Source organism: Echiichthys vipera, assembly GCF_963691815.1.
Source record: "Echiichthys vipera genome assembly, chromosome: 13".
Classification (NCBI taxonomy): Eukaryota; Metazoa; Chordata; class Actinopteri; order Perciformes; family Trachinidae; genus Echiichthys; species Echiichthys vipera.
In genome coordinates this window covers 16187028-16197489 of record NC_139838.1, presented here as the reverse complement: position 1 = coordinate 16197489, position 10462 = coordinate 16187028, and the positions used below count along the sequence as shown (strand labels likewise).

The window sequence follows — 10462 nt, the reverse complement described above, 5'->3', positions numbered from 1 at the left end:
AAACAAATCTGACATCGGTGCTTACCGCCACCAACTGTACCGGAGTATGTAATAAAAGCTATCCAAAAGACTTTACATTATAAACAAAACAAAAACCCTATGAAATAATCCTGTCTCTTTCAAATATTCCACCAGTGCACGCCCCCTGCTGGCCAGGACAATATCAATGAATGCAACACATTAAATGGCATTTACTGCAGACATGACTTTAAATATTTGTAGATTTTGTGTTTATTTGGTTCTAAGAAGAATTCGCTTCATATTTACAAAAACAAACAGTCTGGCATTGGAAACTGGGGGCACCTATGAAGCTGCGTGAGGCATCTGCACAGCATTTAGTAGAAGCAGAATGATGCAGTCACCTAGACAACAGACTCCTTTAGTCATTATTTCAGTACAGTCGAGGTCTAAGCAACTGTGAAGATATCGATGTACCGATATACATCAGCAATTTGTCTAAATGACCATTTCACAAGCCATGTTGGCATGGATACAAATCATAATCCCTTACAGGAATAACTCTCATCATATTTACATGCAAATTTGAAAATACACTGTGCCATGACGTACACACCCGTCTCACAAAAGGGCTTTATGTAAATGATATTTACACATTTTCCTTTCAAGGGCATGGCTTACTACTCAGCTTCACAATGTGGTTTCCTGATGATTTCACAAACATGGTTCTCTTCAGAGGCCATTGACTGTATAAAAACAATGTTATATAACCAAGAGTTAGACTGATGCATTTACAGATACAGTAAAAGACAGTTATGCAGCAATCCAAAACACTGAAAATCATTATGAATGATTAAACCAAGGGGATATTCTCTGGTGCATTATCTTAAGTAACGAAATATACAAAAATATCACACCAGCATCACCCATGCCACTTTAAAGCTGTAAAACTTAGATGGGCGGGGGCCAGAGCATACGGGGCCAGTGTCTGAGGATTATGAATCTTAACGTACAATGTACTGATAGCATACAGCACAAAGAGATGAGCTCACAGACAAAATGAGAATGAAAGGTCACCACGCGGGGGGACACAGACACTTTCCAAAATAAAGAACAAAGGACTATGGCAATGTCACTGAATTTCTAAGAGGCAGGTTGAGATGTTTCAGTAGTAGGAGGGTCAGGAGCTGAAACTTCAATCAGTTTGAAGGGTTGTAGAGGGCTCCTGGAAGATTGTTCAGACGCGAACGCAGCTCCTTCCGGACCTGGGTCACCCTCGCCAGTTTGCGTTTGTATTCCTGCAAAAGGACAGATCAGAGAAGGTCCATCAGAGCTCAGATATCTTATAGTCTGACTGAGTGACATTGTGAAATTTTCAAAGTCTCAACAGCAATTTTGGGAAGTAAGGTAAGTAAGTACTGTAATTAGAAAATCTAAATCAAGGATATAAAGACTGCATAAAAATGGAAATAAGGTAATGTCATTAAAATTGTGCATTGTGTATTACATAATGTGGTGTTAGTTCAATTTCTACCTGAAGTATAACAACACAAGTTTGGATTTCTGACCAAATACTTCCATCAAACACGTTGCATTGTCACTTACAATTAAGTGTCATTTGAAAACCACCACACATAAAACAGATTGTGTGAGCATATTAAATACATACTTTTTGGTTGTAAAGCTTGCAACCCAATAAACTGTCTGCCATCACTACTTTTGCCACAGCTTCATAACTAACTTCTTACAAGGTTTACTTTCACTTCCATCAATTAAAATCATGAAAGATTATCAAAATAAAAAACAAATTTTCTTAGTAAAGTAAAGAAAGTTGCAGTATTTAGGTTTATTTTACTCTCTGTAGTAAAAACGGCCAATAAAACTGAAAGTATATAATATCTTAGTGGCCCAGTAGACTGTGACACAAAACTGAAGGTCAGTTAGAAAACGAACACGCCATGTATATATAATTTATAGGCACCATTTTACTCCTTAAAGACACAGTAACATCCCTTCAATGTTTCATATCTGCTCTGGCTTTGCTGCTTGCATGTGCTCATTGTATACGTTTGCCAAACAGTTGATGCATGTAGTTGTGTGGTGCAAGAAGAACATTGCCTCAAGTGAAAATCACACTGAGTCATCAATACTGAGAGGTGAAATACTCCTGCTCAATACCAAGATTCCCAAAAACCTATTGTCTCTTAGTTTTGGTTTGTAATAATATTATGAGGTGTCCTCTATTTGAGCACAGCTACAACTTATAGTGAATAAAGCTTAATTGAACTTTGAGTGACCTTGACCGAGCATTTAGTGTCTCGACACTACAAAAATTAAATTCTGTTTTTAATAACCAACTTTGAAATGAAAAATATGTACAAAGCATGTACCAACAGGAGCTGCAAGTGTAATAGCAAAATAAAAGCACTCACAAAATCAGTTTTATTTTTTATTTTCAGTTTTGTTTCTTTTTATTACAGAAGACTTGACTGAGTGAAAATACAAATATGAAATACTTAATCCTCTTGGTATCCTGTGGATAAAGGCTGGAAAGTTATTGTCACCACAAAACAAGAATATCTGTAGTTAAATTTTTCAAGACTCAGAAAAACTGAGTTAAATGACAAAGGCTTAAATAATAAGCATCTCCTAGTGAGAAGGGAAAATCTTACATGGATTATGAGTGTATCTACCCAAGGCTCTTTCCTCTGTTTGTAACGCCTGCACACCTGACAGTAAAACTGAAATCTAAAGTGAAATCTACAGTCTGATTCAGCAACTCAACAGGCACTCTGCAGAAGTTTGCAACATGCTGAAATACATGAAAAGAAATGTTAATTCAAAAGAAGTCTGAGTAGACAGCTACACAGGACAGATGAACGCCAATAATCAATAATGATAACAAAAAGGTAAGGTAGACAAACAGTAATTGAAAGGAAAAAAGTGATATACGCACTTCAAGTTTCTGCTCGTTCTGGGTCAGTCCATCCTTCTGGCTTTGCAGGAAGACCGTTAGTGTGCGTGTGAGTTGCCTTCTATCATCAATCTCTGCCGCCAATCGACCACTGTAGTCTGCTAGCAACATGCAAGCCTCCTCCACCAGCCGAGAAAGCCGCTCCCCTGATTCCTTATCTGGAGCACAGAAAGCACAGAGATCAAGAGATGATGCAGAAAAATGACCAGTAGAGAAGCGCGATCAGTTCTGACGCCATCTGAATCTGCATGTACTGTACTCTTAATTAAAGTAACTCTTAGCTTCCTGGCATTTTTAAACTTTTCTTTTGTAATCTTAAAATGCTCCTAATACGCGTATGGCACACTAGAATGTAAAAGAAATCCACCAGGTGTTGAATTTCAAGGTTTCTGATTAACGTTTGACCAATCATTTTATTCCGTCCAAATAAAATGATTTGCTGAGCTTCCTGTCTGTCATCCGTCACTCCGTTTAACTTACGCTACGTACCAGTGCCATGGGGAGTCACACGTTTTGGACCTCAAACTAGGCAAAGTGCACTGCAATGCCTGTCAAAGTGGAGCCTCCTACTAGTGAATTCAGGGGAGATCGATCGCCCCTGAATTCGCCAGTAGGGGGTTCCAGTGCAATCCAGTGCACTTTGCCTAGTTTGGGGTCCGAAACATTGGACTTCCCATGGCACTGGAACGCAGCATTTCTCTCTCACCACACATGTTAGGGGGGGAGGAAGCATCAGAGGTCCAGCAGGGGTAAAAGGGTGGGACTTTTGAGGGAAGCGCTGTGAGACATGCAAGAAAGGTAAGAATTTCTTGCCCCACACAAATGATTTTCTCTGCTTCAAAGACCTGCACCTGCATGGACATTTCACTCCCCCTCTCTCAGTCCATGTATGAGTTTGTACATCTGCAGAGCAGCTCTGTGCACTAGTGCCATGAAAAGAAGCTAAATACTGTTCATTTGCTCACCTGTACCTTTACCGTTCATCTATGCAGCAGAGGTATGCGGAGCTCTACCTGCTAACTAAGTAATTGTAGCTAAAAACAGTTGTTGTAAATTTGACACGGGAAGCAAAAGTATTCATTTAGCTCCTGAAATAATCTATGATGCTTCCATTCCTGGTGCCTAAAGATGTACAAACTGTCTCACTTTATGGGGACAGCGACACACATGTCGTCTGCTACAGCAGTGGACGGCAGTTCTGTAGTTCTATTACATGTATGGGATGTAATTACTATTTTCCTTATTGATATATTATTTCACCCATCCACGGTTAATCAGAATGTGGTCTTATATTAATAGCACCCAGACATTAATTACTTTATTTACCTATGAGTAAACATGTTAATGAGCTGTCAAACAGAATTGTGTTAGTGTTTACATATAGTATTCAATAGTGTGGCGTTTCCTGCCTCCTACCTGTGATCCTGTGAAGCAGTGACATGTCTTGCACCTCTGCAGGAAGGGAGGAGATGCGCTGACGCAGAAGTGAGTCTCCAGAGGCTGCATTTTCAAGCTCCTGCAGAGCTCGGATTAACTCTGCTGTCTGAGGTGGAGGGAGGGTGAAGGGGGGGGGAGGGGGATGCGTTCAATATTAGTGATGCAGCAGAGAAGTATTACGATGTAAATCCATCCAGTCAGAGCTGTATAAACTGTAAAACATATAATTAAAAAGGACATTTATGTGGTTAAGAGTATATCTTATAAGCACCCAGTACTTATGGCTACACTGTTCAGGCAATCACACCTGTGGGGGCTTGGCTGGAGAGCTCTGGGAAGCAAAGTCCTCATCGTCTGGTCGGATCTCCTCATATGACCTCTTCTTAGCCTTCTTTTCTCCATCTAGGATTTAAGAAAAGACAAAGAACATCACTTTTCTCATCAGTACTTTCACACGGAATGAAAAATATTATGTGGCGATAAAGTAACGATATGTCTTTATGGAACAAGCTCGATTTTCTGAGCTTTTGCACCGCAAAAAAAGACATGAGGATTATCTAACAAGGACAACATACAGTAGATGCACAATTGTCCGATTTAAGATGGCATACTTTACGCCTTTCAACCTTGACAAAGGCAATGCATACCAGACCTACTCGCTCTTACCTTTCACAATAAAAGCCCTAGACTGCGCAACTGTTGAGCCAATCCGGCAGGCCAAGCACATAGTCAGTACAAGTTTGCAAGAGAGCATTTCTCATTTTTGGATAATTTATTTGTGACATATGTGTAAAGGCCTTAAGCGAGGATTAAACCTGCAGATTGGCAGTGTAAGCAGTCACGTTAGCTTATTGTAGTAAGTATTTGGTGTTGTGTGAAGTAACTTACATAGGACTTGTGAGAGCTGATCCAACAAGTTGTTCTCATATACAGCTCTCTCCTGCCAGATGGACAACACCCGACCCAACTGTTTCTTACAGCCCTCCTCGCCATCTCTACACAGGCAAACACAAGACAGGACAGGCACGTACACTTATGAAATGAAGCTGATGTTAGGGCTGGACAATACAGGACTAAAAGGTGGAAAATTCTTTGGAAGAGTTTATCAATGTGAATCAATATCAACGTGTGAGCCTCATCAGGTAACCCACGTGATGGAAATCACATTTTACACTGCAATTCTATAGTGTTTCCAAAAACACACTTGCAGATATCGGACTCAATTTATACTAATATTACTTAAAAGGCAGAATGAGCACTGTTTTCCTTAAAAAAAACTATTCATAGACACATTCAAGAGCCATTTACAAAAATGTAAATTTACTAATGAAATGTATTATAAAATCTCACCTGTATACATGTTTGAATGCATCAACAATGACCGGTGCAAAGTCTTGAGTGAATTCTGGTCCTTTCTTTTTGCTGTTCTGGATGACGTCATTGGCCAAGTAAAGGTAGGTCAGCTTGCGTGATACCTGAGCTGGATGCATTCAAATGTACACACACATAAACAGAGAGACATCTGGTTATGATGTACAAGACTGAACTTCAAGATGAGCAACACAGTGGTAGGTCAATTAACCTATTAAACTATGCATTACTGATTTAATTCTTCATCTGAGAAATTATTACAAAAAAAAGCAAATTGTTAATTTTTCATTTTTTCTATGCATCAAACACAGCGTATCCCCTCACAGCTACCAGTCTAGAACTGCAACGACTTAATACGTCAAGGGGGGGACACCCGTACAGTTGTCCCTGGCCCTGGAGGGGGGGGGGGGGGGGGGGGGGGGGGTCCTACATGGTGTGTGGCAGTGACAGATTGGTGCTGGTGTGGAGGACGCTATAGCGAAACTCCTTTCAAGCGCGCGCACGTGTGTGTGTGTGTGTGTGTGTGACGACAGAAAAGGTCGATGAATGATGTGTTTTGATGCGCTTTCCCTCCAATCTTGTCAATATAGTAGCTCACGTTTTTGCCAGAATCCATTTTTTCCTGTTTTTGTGTAATTTCCTTCAAACTACTAACAAATGTAAAATACTGTTGCTCTAATTTCTCTTTATATAGGCTACATTATATGATCATAACCGAGATAAGCCTCATAAACGGGATACTAATGTCCATGTAAATGCACTGTTGAGATTCAAGCAGAAACATGGCACATTAAATAAGAGACACAAACACTGTTTTACAAAATAAAATTAGTTTATTAAGAGTACAATTACATTTGTATTGGATCTCTTATAAAACCCTCTTTGATAAGCGCATTACAAAGTCCGCGTCTCAACACTTTATTGAAAGCTGTCATCTTTTTGCGCAGGGGGTGGGGGCACTGAAAAAAACAGGGGAAAAACGGGGCGGGCCTGCTCCTTTGTGACACTAAACCGAATATCATTGAGTTGTGGACAAAACAAGACATTTAAGGATGTCATCTTGGGCTTTAGGAAAACACGGATCAACATTTTTCACCATTTTCTGACATTTTATAGACCAAACAACTAATTTAGAAAATAATCAATAGCTTGATCAACAACGAAAATAGTCGTTAGTTGCAGCCGTATCACAACTAACAATGCAATCTATGCACTAACAACCATTTAGTCAAACAGTTCATTTATCACAGCAGTTAGCTACATATAAGCCCCAAGAGTTAGGGTTTTAAAGAATCTAATTTCACAAGTAATTCTTACTTTCTTCTCTGTAATTGCACAGCATGTTTTATCCGTCTTTGGGGTTTTATCGACAAACATGTACTTCATGGTACAGTCACATCATACAAGTAATGGTGCATATCTCTGCATTGTTTTTGGACAGGTAACAGTCAACACTGAGTTGAGCATAAAGCTCCAGAGAAATGTGCCATATTTGTCCCCATTGCTATTAACACTGCACACTCCTTTAAGTCCATCAGACAAGCTCCTAAAATACAACAACCGCTTGGGACACCATTAGGTTGTTGACTAGCACCCCAAGGAAAAGTGTGCCAGTAATAGCTACAACTACAGCAATACACAGACATCCATACAACAGGCTTTTTAGACTAAAAAAAGTATTCACAACAGCTTGAAGATTGTATTGTAACTGGATCTACTACTAAATAAATACAAAATAATACTAATGATAAAAAATAAACTGTGATGAATCCATAGGCCTACTCTTCCTTTAAAGTAAAACAGCAGTGTTCAACACATTCAGTATTGTTTTTTGCAGTAAAAGGCTTTTTTATTCAGTGAGACATGTTATGTTTTATAAACCTATTATGTTGACCATGAGGCAAATAAAATGATATATTAAATTGATTATGATATCCAATGTATGTGTCTGATGGTACTGTACTGTGGAAAGAAATATCCTGTTACTATTTTATTATTCAATGTCTATCGAAGGAAAATATGCAACCAACTGCTTGACAGAGTTAGAAAATGCACAAGAAAACCAAATTATCATGTGTAAGATTCAGACACTCAAAAGGCAAAGGCAAAGTATTTGCTCCAGTACAACTTTAGTTCACAATAATCATGTAGGCCTAGTTTATATTGTTTTTTTCTGCTGGCTTAGGCTTTAAGTAATGACTGACACTTCAACGTCTTCAACGTATTGTATCGTTAAAGTTTCATTGGAACATTTGAAGCCTTTGGGCCACCTAATTCAGGTATTTGTTGTTAACTAACAGAAGAATGATGAGGTGGTGAAATCGCTGGCAAAAAGGTAGAAGAGATTAACTTCTCAGCAATATATCAGGAGAACTTGAACCTAATAATAATACAATAACTTTTTGTAGCCACTTGGGAGGAGCAGAAACAAGTTGTGTACTCAACAAAGACATGCTGAACTTATAAGTAAGTTGCTTATTTAAATATCCAGCAGTTACTATACAACTTGGAGTCATGTCCACCAATATAGCTGACTGTTTAGCTGTTAATATTCCATCGTGTTCATCGGCTAGCTGTTAACTGTATCTGTCTGCTGTTTGGTGCTAAGCAGGTAGTGTAAGAGCCTTATCGTTGATGTCAGCTGCCTAATGCATCCATAAATTGCGCTTTAAGTGTGGAGAGTGAACCATACCATTAAAGCTGCAGCAGGACAGCCAAAAATTATGCTTAATCTTGCAATGAAGCCCCATAAAGTTGAGAACAGCTGCAGAGTCACTCACATAGTATGATTGTTTTCACACTTTTATTTGAATTGGTTGTTTATATGCAGGGGCTTTAATTGATGTGTTGGCCGCTTGGTGGCAACAGAACAAGTTGTAAACATAACATCAACGTTAATAGGCTATCTCCTTTTAAATACTGTTATGGTAAACTTGTTAAAACGTATTTACTTTCATATCCCAGATGTAGAGCAAAATTAGCATGTGATTCTCCACCAACTCCTGAGGGAACAATATGGCTCTTATGTTGCTAAATGCTCCATTATGTTCACCAGCCAATTGCTAACTGTGTCTGCCATTTGAGGAAATTTACCGCGACCCTACCCCGGATAAGCGGTGCAAGATGAGATGAGATTCAGAATAATGCACATTTAATATTTGAAGGGGGGGGGGGGTCAACTTTAGATGCACCATGGGTCGCTGATGCCAGAGGTGCCGCTTGCCAGCAGGCAAGGCAGTTGGCTGCTAGGGGCCCCAGGCCAGTAGGGGTCCCCCTGACAAAGTCTAAACTATGAAGGAAATTAAAATGGAAGTTTAAACAAACCTATGACGGTGATGAACGCTGCTTCGAGGGGCCCCTGTGAATTTTCGCCTAGGAGCCCAACAGACTCTAGGATCGCCTCTGCGTGATACATAACGTCCTTGTATCAACTGCTAATGTCATATCTTTATTACCATGGTAGCCATTAACTTTAAGCCATAGCGTAAAATAGTTAACTTTAGTAGTCTTATAATTACTAAAGCATAACCACAATAATATTCGTTATATAATGCACGTTAAGGTTTGAGTTACTTAACATTACTTTTAGTCAAAACCTTTTAAATTGCTAACGTTGTTGCTCTCAAGTTGGCTAGCGTTAGCAGTTACTGTGCTAACGACGACGCGTCGCCTCATAACTTCCACGTTAGCTAAGATAGTTGGAAATGTACAAACACTTTAGCCAGGGCTAGCCAGCTAATACAACCAAAGACTAATGTTAACGTTTTACTCTAGCTTATTTGGCTTGTAGAAGCATTTCAGATGTTAAACTAGCTAGCTCTCGTCGCTCTTACCTTTCTTCAGTTCGTTGATCCAAACACCGACAATAGTCTTCGAATGCTTTCTATGATGAATGAGCCACAACGACAACGTTTGCACACTTTGCTGTGAGTTGCTGAGCTCGGATAGTTTCTTTTCTAAAGCCGCCTCAGAGAAAGCTGACATCTTGACAAGATTAAAAGAGGGAGAACGAGACCCCGGGAGAGAGGCAGCTTTAAGGTTTCTCCCAGATGTGTTGTTGTCTACAGCAAGTTAGCCAGTCACCAACGTAACAGGGATTTTACCCATCAAAACGGACGTCATATGCTGCCTTTTCCTATGTAAAGACTTATTGTTAATGCAAACTAGCTACCGCCGTCCTCTCAGTAGTGTTTAATGGGGTGGCTGCCTTGTCGGGTCCTTGTCGGGTCCTTGTAGGGCTAGCTAGGGGCAAACCACAGCAGCCTGCAGGAGCTGCTTCCGTGCGGCAGCTGTGTTGCGTTCAAATCACATGGAATTTACAGATATTATGAAAATTAATCTGGCAACTCTAAATGACTGAGCATTAGATATGAGATGTTTCCCAAATACATCGCATTTTAAGGTTTAAATCTGATGAGTAAGTTGGACACCACCAAAGAAACCTTGAACTCCCTTTACAATTAAAATAATGTTTTTAATGTCTGTGTTTGGCTCATTTCTTTGCAGTACACTGTACTCCTGTCCCAAGATGAAGCTCCTTGTTGAATTTGACTGGTTGACGTTTTGCAGATATACACACTGAGGCTACCGGAGTGAACTTCCTCCACCCTTTATACTGTGGATTTTAATTCCCCCCCTGTCCTAATGCAATAAGCAAATACTAATTTAGTCAGTAGGTTTATGCATTTTCATACAGGGACAGGGATGACCCAGACTCTTAAA

At 39.7% G+C, this 10462-nt stretch overlaps 1 protein-coding gene across 2 annotated transcripts; it reads right to left on the bottom strand.

Annotated features, from left to right (window-relative positions):
• Nucleotides 1-291: 291 nt before the first annotated feature.
• On the bottom strand, nucleotides 292-9967 carry LOC310955556 (regulation of nuclear pre-mRNA domain-containing protein 1A-like). 2 transcript variants are annotated; one of them, XM_083925452.1, is made up of 7 exons: nucleotides 9574-9967; nucleotides 5720-5849; nucleotides 5258-5364; nucleotides 4677-4771; nucleotides 4349-4475; nucleotides 2915-3090; nucleotides 292-1256 (listed from the first exon to the last, which is right to left on the bottom strand). In XM_083925452.1, exons 1-7 carry the CDS (start codon nucleotides 9722-9724, stop codon nucleotides 1158-1160), a joined length of 885 nt encoding a protein of 294 aa, XP_083781578.1. In that variant the 5' UTR covers nucleotides 9725-9967; the 3' UTR covers nucleotides 292-1157. The 2 variants fall into 2 exon arrangements, with proteins under 2 accessions (XP_083781578.1, XP_083781577.1); XM_083925451.1 differs by lacking the exon at nucleotides 292-1256 and having other exon boundaries at nucleotides 2696-3090.
• Between the last annotated feature and the right edge of the window lie 495 nt (nucleotides 9968-10462).

Bases quoted from the DNA above. Each gene is read 5' to 3' on its own strand.
- LOC310955556 (XM_083925451.1), bottom strand. From the start codon at position 9,724: ATGTCAGCTTTCTCTGAGGCGGCTTTAGAAAAGAAACTATCCGAGCTC. The intron at 5,850-9,573 runs GTAAGAGCGACG...GAATGCATCCAG, and splicing joins GATCAACGAACTGAAGAAAG to CTCAGGTATCACGCAAGCTG. The intron at 5,365-5,719 runs GTGAGATTTTAT...TTGCCTGTGTAG, and splicing joins GCATTCAAACATGTATACAG to AGATGGCGAGGAGGGCTGTA.